Raw genomic sequence first — 13,772 nt, forward strand, 5'->3', positions numbered from 1 at the left:
CAAATAATAAAGCTTTTAAAAACCAACAGAAGGCAACTAAAAAAGTCAGTAGGAAGATGGAATATTAAAGTAAGCTAGACAGTAATATTAAAGATGATACCAATAGTTTCTTCAGATAATTAAAGTGAAAAGAGAGACACAAGTGGATAACGGAACACTGGAAAATGATGCTGGACAGGTAGTAATGGGGGACAAGGAAATGGCAGATGAACTGAATAAGTATTTTGCAGCCGTCTTCATGGTGGAAGACACTAGCAGTATGGTGGGAGTTCCAGAGTGTCAGGGGTTATAAGTGTGTGAAGTTGCCATTATTAGGGAGAAAGTTTTTGGGAAACTGAAAGGTCTGAAGGTAGATAAATCACGTGGACGAGGTGGTGTACACCCCAGGATTCTGAAAGAGGTGGCTGAAGAGATTGTGGAGGCTTTAGTGACAATCTTTCAGAAATCACTAGATTCTGGAATGGTTCCAGAAAACTGGAAAGTTACAGATGTCACTCCACTCTTCAAGAAGGGAAACAGAAGAAAGGAAATTATAGGCAGTTAGTCTGATAGTGGCTGGGAAGATGTTGGAATCGATTGTTAAGGATGTGGTTTTAGGGTACTTGGAGGCCTATGATAAAACAGGCCGCAGTCAGCATGGTTTCCTCAAGGGAAAATCTTATCTGACACATCCATTTGAATTATTTTAAGAAAAAACAATAAAGTTAGACAAAGGAGAATTGGTTAATGTTGTATACTTGAATTTTCAGGTCTTTGATGAAGTGCCACACATGAGGCTTAACAACTTGAGTCCATGGTATTACAGGAAAGATATGAGCATGGATAAAACAGTGGCTGATTGGCAGGAGGTAAAGAGTTCAAATAAAGGAGTATTTTCTAGATGGCTGTTGTAACTAATGGTGTTTCACAAGGGTCTGTGTTGGGACCACTTCCTTCTACATTATGCGTCAATAACTAGGATGATGGAATTAAAGGCTATGTTGCAAAATTTGTAAATGTTATGAAGATAGGTAGAGGGGCGGGTAGTTTTGAAGAATTAGAGGCTACCGAAGGACTTAGATTAGGAGAATGGGCAAAGAAGTGGCAAAGGGAATACAGCATCAGGAAGTGTATGGTCATGCACTTTTGTAGAAGAAATAAAAGGGTAGAGCATTTTCTAAACGGAGAGAAAATTCAAAAATCTGAGGCGCAAGGGAACTTCAAAGTCTCTGTGCAGGATTCCCTCAAGGTTAATTTGCTGGTTGAGTCTGTGGTGAGAAGGCAAATGCGACATTAGCATTAATTTCAAGACGATCAGAATATGAAAGCAAGGATATAATGTTGAGGCTGTATAAAGTACAAGTGAGGCCTCACTTGGGTATTGTGAGCAGTTTTGGACCCCTTATCTCAGAAAGGATGTGCTGACACTGGACAGGCTTCAAGAGGTTCGTGAAAATTATGCCAGGATTGAACAGCCTGACATATGAAGAGTGTTTGATGGCTGGCTCTGGGCCTGTATTCACTAGAATTCAGAAGAGGGGTGACCTAATTGAAACTTGTAGGGTGTTGAATGGCCTAGATAGAGTGGATGTGGAGAGGATGTTTCCTAAGGTGGGGGAGTCTAGGTCCAAGGGTCACAGCCTCAGAATAGAGAGGCGTCCTTTTAGAACAGAGGAGAAATTCCTTTAGCCAGAGAGTGGTGAATCTGTGTAATTCTTTGTCGCAGGCAGCTGTGGAGGCCAAGTCTTTATGAATATTTAAGGCAGAGGTTGATAGATTCCTGATTGTTCAAGGAATGAAGGGATACAGGAAGAAGGCAATGGATCAGCCATGATAAAATGGTGAAGCAGACTTGGTGGAAAATATGGCCTAATTTTGCTTCTATATCTTATGGACTTATTATCCTTTGATTTCATTTTTACTACTAAACATCTCCTTAATGCTATCATGAAAGTTTTGATTGAATTACAAGTTGTTCTTAACTGTCTTATATAATAACTCTTGAAATAAAGAGCCAATCAGTAAATCAGAAATTGTTAATTAATAAAAAATGTAAAGAAAATAGTTTATTACAACCCAATCTATGCATCAACCGTTAAGCATATTTTGTTCTTTAAAAAAAAAAGTCAGTAAACATTCCCAGGTTTAGTTGCTTTATTATAATCTCTGCAAAACAATATGAAATTCAGACTGTGATTACAAGTAGCTATAGTACCAACACCTGGCTGATACGAAGCAATTAAGAAAATTGTTAATGGGGTACAATCACCGAAACACAACACAACCTTGTTCATTAAAATATGTTCCACCATTTTCTGTACAGTCAGCAACTGTATAAGAATTAAAACCCCTACACTAACAAACCTACACAGAGGTTTAAACAAAATGCCTCCAAACTGACAGGCAAACATATATAGTATCATTGGTAACTAGTTGCCAACTTAAAAAAAAACTCCCTTTTAAGTCTCCTAGTCAAAAAATGATAATTTGCCCATTTTTAGGAGTCTGCCTATATCATTCTTGAGCTAGCTGAATAATCAAAACTCACAGTGAGTTGTCCTCCAATTTTCCTTCTTGTGGGTAAAGTCCCTGACTTCTGACTGGTGTCATTATCCACTAGTACAAGACTGGCCATTAGTATATGGAGAAAATAAACTTAAATCCTTGTTCTACCATTTCATGGCACAGTACACCTATAAACACACGACCGTTAACCACGGTTTTAATGAGTACAAAATTAATTGTAATACAAGGCTCTGCTGTGTACCAGCATCAGTCCCACTCAAGCTACACAATTTACAGACTACCATAACCAATTTATTAAAGAATTTTTCTGTTGAATTAACATTTCCATGTGACTAATTGTGGCCTTGAATAATTATTTTAAAATAGTGATCAGTTACAAAGATTATTCAAATTAAAAACTGATATAATTGGAAGTCTTGACCACGTCATTTGAGATATCTCTATATTGTGCTTTCATGGTTAATGCTCAGTTGAACAATGAACTGAAGGGAACTCTGAATTGCTTGACAGGAACGAGGGCATATATTATAATAGTAATAGAATTAATTTGCATGAAGAGGGTGGAGAAATCTAGCTTTGGTATTGTTCTAAGCAAACATTAAGAAAAAGGTTAACTGGAATGAAAAAGCAGAAGTGGCTTTGGACTGTTTCTCATGAAAATTTTTAAAAATTAGCAAAATAATATAAAAATAATTAACTTCTAAATTGAATGAGGATATGACATTACTTAAATAATTTTGTTTGAGGAAATATTAGTGTTCCAATGTCACAAAGTATTTAGTACTGTATCTTCAGTACATTCAGTACTTTGAATAATACTGTATCTTCAAAACTGTTTGCCTAGTCTCTCTTCCACCAAAATATTATGAATGTAATAAAAGTGCTTTAATTTCATTAAGATATGAAATAGATACTTAGTAAAGTGACTGGTGTCATAACTTTCTTACACACAATGCTGGTACCAAACAGGCCTAATTAAACAATCTTCCAAATGCAAAAAATACTTATGTACATATTATACTGTACATTTCACTTATATTTAAATCGATGCAAATTCCAAGTGCAATATAGACAGATTTTGTTGTGGCAGGATACAACAGCAGTAACAATCAAATTCAAATATCCCCCTGAAATTATTCTCTTAAAAAGGCAATAAGCACTTTACAAATAATGTTGCCATCTTTCTTCAGTACATAATAGCAATAAAGATCTACATAACTTTACATATATTAATTGTCAAACATAGGGTCCCATGGATGTCCGAATGTACAATGAATAAAATTATGCTTCAGTATAAATTTGGTATAAGTCATGGCATTATAAATAATTTTAACTCATTAACAATAATGCCACTTTCCATATCCTTTATCCACTTTCAATATGACACCAGATAATGGTGCTACAGAAATGGAAAGGGTAGGAATGAAACAAAAGAAAATGACAGTAGTAAATTAGCCGGCAGTTCATTTTAATTTCCGTTACTCAAGATGAATAATAGAATTTTTAAAGAGCTGACAGAAGTTTAAAATGCCTTGCAAAGTGAACACTTATTTCACTTAACACATGGATGGAAGACAACTGCATAGATGTTCAGGATTTTAAACTTACGTATAATCTATTGTGCCACTATTAAATATATATTGTGTATCAAACACATTTTTCTCTTAAAGTAGGTAACTTTATATTGGAAACAACAGACCTGTCAACTTTGAGCAAGAGTATAGTTGTTTGGTGAATTCATGGAAGAGCTTCAATTTAAATGGTATATAGAAAGTTGCCATAACCATGTCAATAATATCTGGCAAAATGTTTACATTTGGAAACAGATTTTCTTAAAATGACTATACAAATTGTTAGAATATTTTAATAAAATCAATTGGGTGAGAATTCCTTTAAAAGTGTTCTTTCAGAAAGAAAACCAGAAATGTAACTAATTTAGAGGAATGATCCAATTAACCACTTAAAATTGTGCAAATAAAATCTCTGTACATGCAAATTACTCATTCTAAGAATGTTGCATTCTATGGGTCTTAACAACTTCATATTTATAATAGAGATAGGAAATTCAGTAAAATCTAAATATGGCTAAGTAATATTATCATTGGTAATAAAATTTACCATTCATTGTGACAATTTGAAAAGTATTAACTTGTAACAGGGAATACATCTTCAGGGTGCAGATAATCTAGATTATCCAACTAATTTCATGAAGAAACACTGCTTATCAGTAGAGTCATACTGGCAGTTATTAATTAGCTTTAAACTTATTCAGTATCAACTATCATATGCAATTTCCAACACTATAAACATGGTCAAAAATTATCCAAGGCAATAGTTTGCATCTGAGGATCCATTTTGTGAAGGCGTAAAGGGAAATCATATTTGACAAATTTGTTGACTTTTTTTTGTAAAGCTGTATTGTATTGGATAAGGGAAACCAGTGACGTGATCTATTTGGACTTTCAGGATTGTGACAAGATGCTGCTATATGGAGAGTATTAAACAAAATTAAATTACTTGGGTTTGAGGTTTGTTTTTAACAGAAATAGGGTAGGAATAAATAATTTACTTTTAGGCTAGGAGGCTGTGACCAATGGGTTGTTGGAAGGAATAGTGATGATGCTCCACCTATTTACAATATACATTTAAAAACTGGATGAGGACTAGGTGTCATTTGTTCAAGTTTGCCAATGATTTGAACTGTGGTGGCAGTATAGGTTATAAAGGCTCTCAATAAGATATGCACATGCTGAATGGGAAAATGTCTGGCAAACGGAATGAGAACTGTAAAAAAAAAAGTTATTTGCTTTGGTAGAGAAAACAGAAAGGCAGAATACTTCTAAGAGAAATTTATGGAAATAGTGTTCAGAGGGACTTTGGTGTCCTAGTACACAAATGACTGCAAGCTAATATTTAAGTGCAGCATGCCTCCAGGAAGGCAAAGAGTAGTCAGCATTTATCAGAGAAGAACTTGTGTATAGGGCAAATGCTTCAATCTAATTATGTGAGGCGTGGGTGAAAATACACCTATAATATTGTGTCTGTCTGATCTCCTTAAGTATGTATATACTTACAATAGACTGGGCCCAGATTCTCATATTCAGAAGAATGAGACGTGATCTCACAGAAACACAGAAATTTCTTCAGGGTTTATCAGGAAAATGCTTCCCCTGGCTGAAATGTCTAGAAGCAGGGGTCACAGATGCAAAGAGGTCAGTCATTTATGATTGAAATGAGGAAAACTCATTTATCCAGAGGATAATGAATCTTTGGAGTTCTCTACCTCAAACGGTGGCAGAGGCGGTGTATATTCAAGTCAGAAATAAATAGATTTTTGGCTACTAAGGGCATCACAGGATTTTGGGTTAGTGCAGGATTATGGCACTGAGGTAAAACAGCAAAACAGGCATAAAGGGCTGAATGACCTACTCCCACTTCTATTTCTTAACAATTTCTAGTAATTTCTTTATCTTACAACTGACTTTGCTGCCAACCTTTTACTTTTTTGTGTGATATTTAGAACATACAGCTCTTTCTACATATTTAAAAAATCTGACTTTATTTTCTAGTGTACAGTACTGAAATATTAAAGGAACAGAAGTTATCATTTTAATTTATCCAAGCTGCTGGTTTTGGTTGACTGAGTCAAGCTCAGTTCTGCAATGTAAAACTATTGCAATTGTGCGAGAGAAAATGAATATTGAAAACAGATAAGGTCTGAAAATAGGACTAAATAAATTTAAACATATTAAAATGCTATTCAGTTCTATTGGGGGCATTCTGACTGGAGATAGTTTCACAGATCTGTTGTTCCACAACTTAAAACAAGGATAAACCAATCATTCTAAGAACACTGAGCATGCTCAATATATCAAAATCTCCAAATAGAATGTTATACATTTCTCTTTTTATAAGGTTATTTTTATATATTAGCATACATTAAAATACTTAATGAAAAAGGAAGCAAGATATTACTGGCATCAAATTACAACCATTTCTAGACTGTTTGGTGCCACAGAGTCCCCTGGTAAAATGTAAAGCTGCACAGCTTGCTTTCATCTTGTTGCCCAAGCATAACTATACATTTTACTAACAGGTATAAATCAAGTATCAATGTAGCATTCTTATAGGTCAGGAGTAGCAGCAAATGGCAGGAATACAAATGCAACGGTGACAAAGTGCGATTCTAATATCCATGAAGTAAAATATCATCAATGAACAAGCTACCTTTATTTACAGAGATACACTGAGAATCAAAATCAACTGCACTTCTGTAGTACACAGTATGAATGTTAACACTAAACTGAAATCTGACAATAACTCTCAGCTAGCAACACTTCACAATTAAAGAAGTCAATAACTGTGAAGGCTCTTTTTGGACCTATGATCTACCAAAGTGAAATAACCTTTCAATCCAGTTACAATATTGCCTATACAAAATAAAAGCTGAAACCAAAATTGGACTTTTTGTAATATTCTAATTGAAGAGCTACAGCAATGACCAAATAAGATCAACAGTATTCATATTTTTACCTTAAACGATATCTATTTTGGTTACGTAATTGAAAATACAAAAATATATAGCTTTAGAAGTACTTTTTACATCCTATCAAGTAACATTTAGAAATCTGACATGCACATTACTACATTAAATGCAAAAGGTGGCAACTAAAGGATTTCAGTATAGATAGGCAATATACATTTATACAATTTTACAAATAGATAAAATTAAATTTTGGTTATTTGCCTTTGTTGCAAGAGTATCACATACATGCTTTTTTTTCTTTTAATGTAACAACTGCAAGCCATTACATTACACTGAAATGTTAACACAAAACTACTTATAAATTATTTCTACATTCTTATGTATCTACATCTGCAGAAGATGAGCCCATAAACTCTCAGTATCTGATTTTCTAGAAGCTTATAGGATCAAAATCTTATAAAGTGTACTTGCATCCTCTTTCTGTGGATATTTGGACCCACACAACATATTTCACAGTTCTCGTAAAACCCTAACCCCACCCTGATTACATTCAATTTTGTATCAGTGTAAGCTGTGCAAAACTTTACTTCACTGGCATTATGCCAAATAATTGCATTTGTCTTTGGTACAAAATAGTGTGCAAATATTTCTGAAAAGTACCGAAACCCTTGTTTCAATAACCATCTTTATACAATACAGACTCTGTGGCATATATCTATATCGTTGAAATATTCCTATATACATTCATAATGGTTTAAACAGCCAAAGAGTGAAAATAAACAAATACTTTTTAAATCCATAAAATTTACCCACTATACATCCATTACCTTATATCTTTTCTTTCATTTTAAATACAAGGCACAAAGAATATTACTCCTTTCTGAAACTTAAATATTTATGCAATGTCTGAAAAGGCCATGTAATTTACTCTATGAACTATTTAACACATATTTAATACAGAAATATCTACAAGAAGAATATATAGCAATGGCGTTAATGGAAAAATAATCAGCAACAGCTGTTAATGCTAAAAGGAACTACAAATAATTTGTTGATTTCTCGATTCAACCACTGCATCAATGTTTCTCATGAAACTTAACATAAGCTTCAACCAACATATTAGAACACATCAAAGTAGGTAAGTAAAATTTACCTTCTAGTACCTGAGTACATATAACCCTATCTATTTAAGCATTTTTTCCCAAGAACTCTGTATCAACACGAGTTTTCTTCTCTCGTTTTAAAACAGACCTAACACAACTAACAAACTGTCACTTTTTATAATGAATCAGACATTTATCACAAAAATGGCAGACATGTAATTATAGGCGGAAGCTGATTTTCACAGAAGATGGCACATTATACTTTTGATGTAGGGACTCGAAGACCTTCAAGACCACCTGTGGGGTCCCCTTCTCCTGTCTTTTCCAACACTTGGTTGACAAAGTCAGATGTTTGTCCAGCTACCTTTGTCCCTATCAAAAAACAGGCAAAAATTGATTAAAAATTTGATTTGGCTAATTATTAATGAAAATATTTATAAACTTTATTGTTAAAAATTATTTTAGCAGCTACACTAGAGCACTGCATGCTTATGTTGCCAAAACAAGTTAGTCAGTTTATTTCCTCCCTTCAAACTCTCTTTATTAAGACATTTAACAAAGTGGCTCAACTATAGTTAAACCTAACCTAGTTAAATCTTTGTGGAACCTCAAAAATCATAAAAGATTATTAATACCATATTTGAGAATGAACTCATGACTGAATGTTAGTTAGTCCATTATTGTGATCTGACACACTCTGATTTTGGTTATTTGAATGCAGACAAAAAAATGAATATAGATTAGTTTGCATAAATTCATCCCTAGCCAGCAGTACCAAACATGTTACAGCTGTCTCACATTCCATTTCTGAAATTCAGTTCAATTTTGTTTTAAGCAGCTTAGAAAGCAGAGCTGCTACCACATTAACAATTTGACATCATCAACCAAGAAAATACTTCTATACTTAAAAATACCTCACAACAAAAGGATGTTCAGTTTACATTAGGTCGGCAGTTTTATACACTTCTTGCATTAAGAGCAAGATAACACTAATAAGAAACCATAAACTGAGTCCTGTAGTTCGTGAAAGGCTCAGGCAACCCAAGGAAAAAAAGTTAGTAAACAATAACGTATCAGCTAACCCATTGCTAAAAACAGCTTTTTCCTGCATGATACCTACCTATTCAGAAAAGTTCAATGGAAATAAAGACAACAAAAAAATAAAATAAAATAAACAAGTTATGTAAATAAATTTAAAATTAGAAAACTATTTGACAATTCAGGACATAAAATGCTTTGTTATACCTCATAGTTACTCATTCCAGCACTTCTGCAAAAATTAAGAAATATTCCAAAAAAATTACAAATATATACATATCAAAAAAAGGATTATTTGCCTCAAAGTGTATTGCATACCCTTCAGAACATTCTACCACATAAAAATTTTTACGGTGAGCCTAACTTACTGTTGTTTTAATTCTGATAGCATTTTTCAAGCTTTAAAAAAGTTACTTAAAGATCACTGAAAATATTGTAATGCATCCAACCAAAGTCAACAATTCATATTAAGCTCCTCAGGGGAAATGGAGGCTGATACAGCAAAGATTGAAAAGTAAAACAGGATTTAGTATAATTTCTTACCAAGTGTTTTATTTAAGAGATTTTCAAGCTTTTCTAGCATGCCAGTGCTTTCCTTTTCCCCCTGACTCTGTACTCGACTTACAATTTCCTGTTTGATTGAGTTAATCACATAAAGCAGATGATCTATGAAGAAAAAGATTATCATGAAGTCAGAAAATCCATTGTGTGTAAAAATAAATATCAGTAGTTTTAAAGTGTCTGGCGTCATTTCTACATAAGGTAAATCAAAATAATAAAATTGGTAAATATACGGAGAAAGACCAGAAGACAGAGCAGTAGAATTAGATCATTCAGCCCATCCAGTCTTCACTGCCATTCCAACATGGTTGATTTATTATCCTCAACCCCAGACTCCTGTCTTTTCCCTGTAACCTTTGATGCCATTACTAATCAAGGGCATCAATCCCTGCTTTAAATATACACAATGACTTGGCTTCCACAGCTGTCTGTGGCAAAGAATTCCACATAATCACAACCCTCTGGCTAAAGAAATTTCTCTTCATCTCTGTTCTAAAGGGACATCCTGAGGTTGTGGCCCTGGACCTGGACTCCCCCACCCCCCCCCCCCCCCCCACTCCTCATCCCCAATGGAAAATATCCTCTTCATGTCAGCTCTATCTAGGCCTTTCAATATTTGATAGTTTCAATGGAATCCTCCACACTACCCCCCCAAATTCTTCTAAACTCTAGTGACTACAGGCCCAGGGCCATCAAACATTCCTCATACATTAACTCTTTCATTTCCAGGATCATTCTTGTGAACCTCCTCAGGATCCTCTTCAATGCCAGATACGGTGACCATGTGATGCACCATCAATAACTTTCGGAGACGGGAGGCAAACGATAGGCTTTTATTAGCTGCAAACGTGACCACAACATCTTGGAGACTGAGGGAGGAGCAGTGCCTCCAATCGCCTTTATACAGGGGTCTGTGGGAGGAGCCACAGCAGCAGTAAGCAGAGGGGCGTGTCCAGACAGGTATACCATAGTTTACCACACCATGGCTGTTCACAATACCCTGTGTGTGGTCTGATCAATACTTTAAAAAGCCTCAGCATTATGTCTTTGCTTTTATATTCTAGTCTTCTTGAAATTAATGTTAATATTGCATTTGCCTTCCTTACCACCAACTTAATCTGCAAGTTAACCTTTAGGGAATCCTGCACAAGGACTCCCAGGTCTCTCTGCACCTCTGATTTCTGGAATTTCTCCCTGTTTAAAAAATAGTCTACATATTTATTCCTTCTGCCCAGGTACATGAGTTTACACTACCCTACACTATAGTCCATCTGCCACTTCCTTCTCCATTCTCTCAATCAGTCCAAGTCCTTTTGCAGACTTCCTACTTCCTCAACGTTATCTGCTCCCTACCTTTCTTTGTACCATACACAAACCCGGCCACAAAGGCATCAATTCTGTCATCCAAATCGTTGACATATAATGTCAAAAGTTGTCCCAACACCAATCACTGTGGAACACAAGTCACTGGCAGACAACCAGAAAAGACTCCTGTATTCTTACTCTTTGCCTCTTTTACCCATTCTGATCATTCCTGTAATACCTTGGGCTCTTATCTTGTTTAGCAGCCTGTACATCACTTTGTCAAAGAACTTCTGAAAATCCAAATAAACAACTTCAACTGACTCTCCTTTGTCTATCTTGCCTGCTACTTCCTCAAAGAATTCAAAAAAAATTGTTTGGCAAGATTTCCCCTTAACATTTGCCTATTTTATCGTGTCTCTGTATCCCAAAAAGTCATCCATAATAATGGACTGGTAAATGAGCACCAGAAATACAAACAATTTATTTTTTTTAAACATTGACAAATTGTACCCCATCTAAAGCACATTCAAATCTTTGCCAAAATGACTTTAGGTGACGGAAAATAAGAGCAAATATCATGACCAATACATTTAGTTAGTTCACATAGTAAAACTTCAATAAAAATATTTATATTTTCAATAGGTAGGCAGTGTCTGTGGGTAGAGAAACAGAGGTAACATTTTGGGCTAGTGATCTTTAACCGTATTTTCTGCTTTTCAATGAAGAGTTACATTTCTATTTGGTCCAGTCATAATGGTTTTAATATTATCATGGAAAGGAAATGCCAAGTTAATGGAATTTTACTAATAACCATATAACAATTACAGCACGGAAACAGGCCATCTTGGCCCTTCTAGTCCGTGCCGAACGCTTACTCTCACCTAGTCCCACCAACCTGCGTTCAGCCCATAACCCTCCATTTCTTTCCTGTCCATAAACCTATCCAATTTTACTTTAAATGACAATATCTACTAATATCAACTAATGTTGCCTACTTTTTCACATCAAACACAGATTCTGATATTTACTCAGGAAGAGTGAAGGACATTGTAAGGAAAGCCCTCCACAGCTCAGAACACAAAGAACTGCTTGTGCACTGTTCCATCACGGTATCAAAGTTTAGGATTTGGTAAGCGAATCATTGCAATAGAAGGAATACTGTAAAAATATGAGTTTTAGAGGTTTGGTGTTCGTGGATGGAAAAGAGCAACTAGAAAATAACCACTTCACTGAGGTGAAGGTTCAACAAAAATCACTCTTACTTTTTCTGGCTCACAGGAAAGTGTAAAAGCCACCTCCTTTGAGTTCCTGAGCCCTGGGGAACATACAGTATATACAAACACCACCAGCAACTTTTAAATCAGGCTCCAAATTGTGGGAGTCTTATTTAAGCATATTAATAAAGTCTATTACTTCACTCTGGCTGCATACATGCAAAGTTGCAACATGCTCCTAGATACAGAATTAATGATGAGATCTTCTTCCACTTATCATGGGAAAGATTATGGTCATTTTGCTGGAAATTTTTGTGTACAGTGTTTTCATCTTATTAAACCATCCAATGAAAGTTTATTCATTATTCAATGAATGTTATTTCTTGCTGGATCCAAGATAAAAGTTGATATTCTAACTCAACATTTGTATCAAGCCCCCATCTTATTTCTTTATTGTTTCACCATGTTTTCCACTTCCCAAAGCAATTATGTTGAAATTGTGACTGGCAAATATACAGCCTGCTTTTTGATTCTAGCCTATTCATATTAGGTCACTTTTTCTAATGACCAATCCAGTTATAATTAACTTAGAGAACTGAAAACCATAGCAATTGTAGGTTGACCATCTTTCAAACTGATAATGTTAATTTTGTTGCTCCTTTCACAGACACCTAGTGAGCATTCTCAGCATTTTCTATATTTATTCAATGAAATGATTCTGGGAATTATTAGTAAATGTGTGAGACTGGGCTATAATACTGGAGTTCAGACGAAGTGCCTTGACAGAACTGACAAGGTAAATGCTGAATGACTGATTCCCCTAACTGGAAAAACATACAAGTTGAAAAACATACTGAGGAATGAAGCTAACTTATTATGGTTGCTTTAGCAAAGGCAATACATATATCTTAGAAATGTGTCAAATATACAATGCTGAAGCTATTAGTTGAAACAAAATTTAAAAGATTCCACATTCTGCACCAGAAACATTCCAGCATCATTCCAGAAGGTACATGGTCACTAACATGATTATTAAATATCATCTTCTCCTTCTTAGGTGATCCCATGAGTCTGAGCATGACTCCAAATCCGATATGGCTAACGAAGCCAATGTGAGAACTGCATTCTTCAACAGATGGAGCTGGAGGCCCAAAATGGATGGGCAAGAGTTTATGAGGTGTAGCACCCCCCCCCCCCCATTTGCTAATTCATGGCTTGCAAGTGCTCCCATTGCATGGACTTGAGCTTCTCAATACCATCCCAATTCCTGGGAGCTGAGAATATTGCATTTTTTTCCATGGAAGCTCTAAACACATACTTTAAACTTTTTCCTGACCATTAATTAGTCCATGGGAGGAAAATGAATGTCTCTTTTAGATGTCTCGTGCAATAGGCTTGTTGGCCCAATGTAGCTGACAGAGTAACAAGGATTTCAATGCTGAGGATGACAGTCTAGGAGAGGATGTTAATGTTTGGATGTTTCAGTCAATTTGGAAGATTTTATTAAGAATTAGTGGTATTTTTCCATTGTCTTGAAATACTTGTGGGTGGGTGATCTAT

General features: G+C 35.2%; 1 protein-coding gene across 3 annotated transcripts in view; it reads right to left on the reverse strand.

Annotated features, from left to right (window-relative positions):
- Positions 1-2,119: 2,119 nt before the first annotated feature.
- Positions 2,120-13,772, reverse strand: part of crebrf (creb3 regulatory factor) — a 61,952-nt gene continuing 50,299 nt past the window's right edge. For 2 of the 3 annotated variants that reach the window (XM_059990165.1, XM_059990166.1), the window contains exons 8-9: positions 9,676-9,798; positions 2,120-8,466 (exon numbers count right to left, since the gene is read on the reverse strand). In XM_059990165.1, the coding sequence (XP_059846148.1) occupies positions 8,351-8,466; positions 9,676-9,798 (239 nt within the window). In that variant the 3' untranslated portion in view covers positions 2,120-8,350. Of the gene's footprint in view, positions 8,467-9,675; positions 9,799-13,772 lie in introns of those variants that run through there. The other variant, XR_009515856.1, reaches the window with a different exon arrangement.

The sequence above is a fragment of the Hypanus sabinus genome, chromosome 15 (assembly GCF_030144855.1).
Source record: "Hypanus sabinus isolate sHypSab1 chromosome 15, sHypSab1.hap1, whole genome shotgun sequence".
NCBI classification, from domain to species: domain Eukaryota; kingdom Metazoa; phylum Chordata; class Chondrichthyes; order Myliobatiformes; family Dasyatidae; genus Hypanus; species Hypanus sabinus.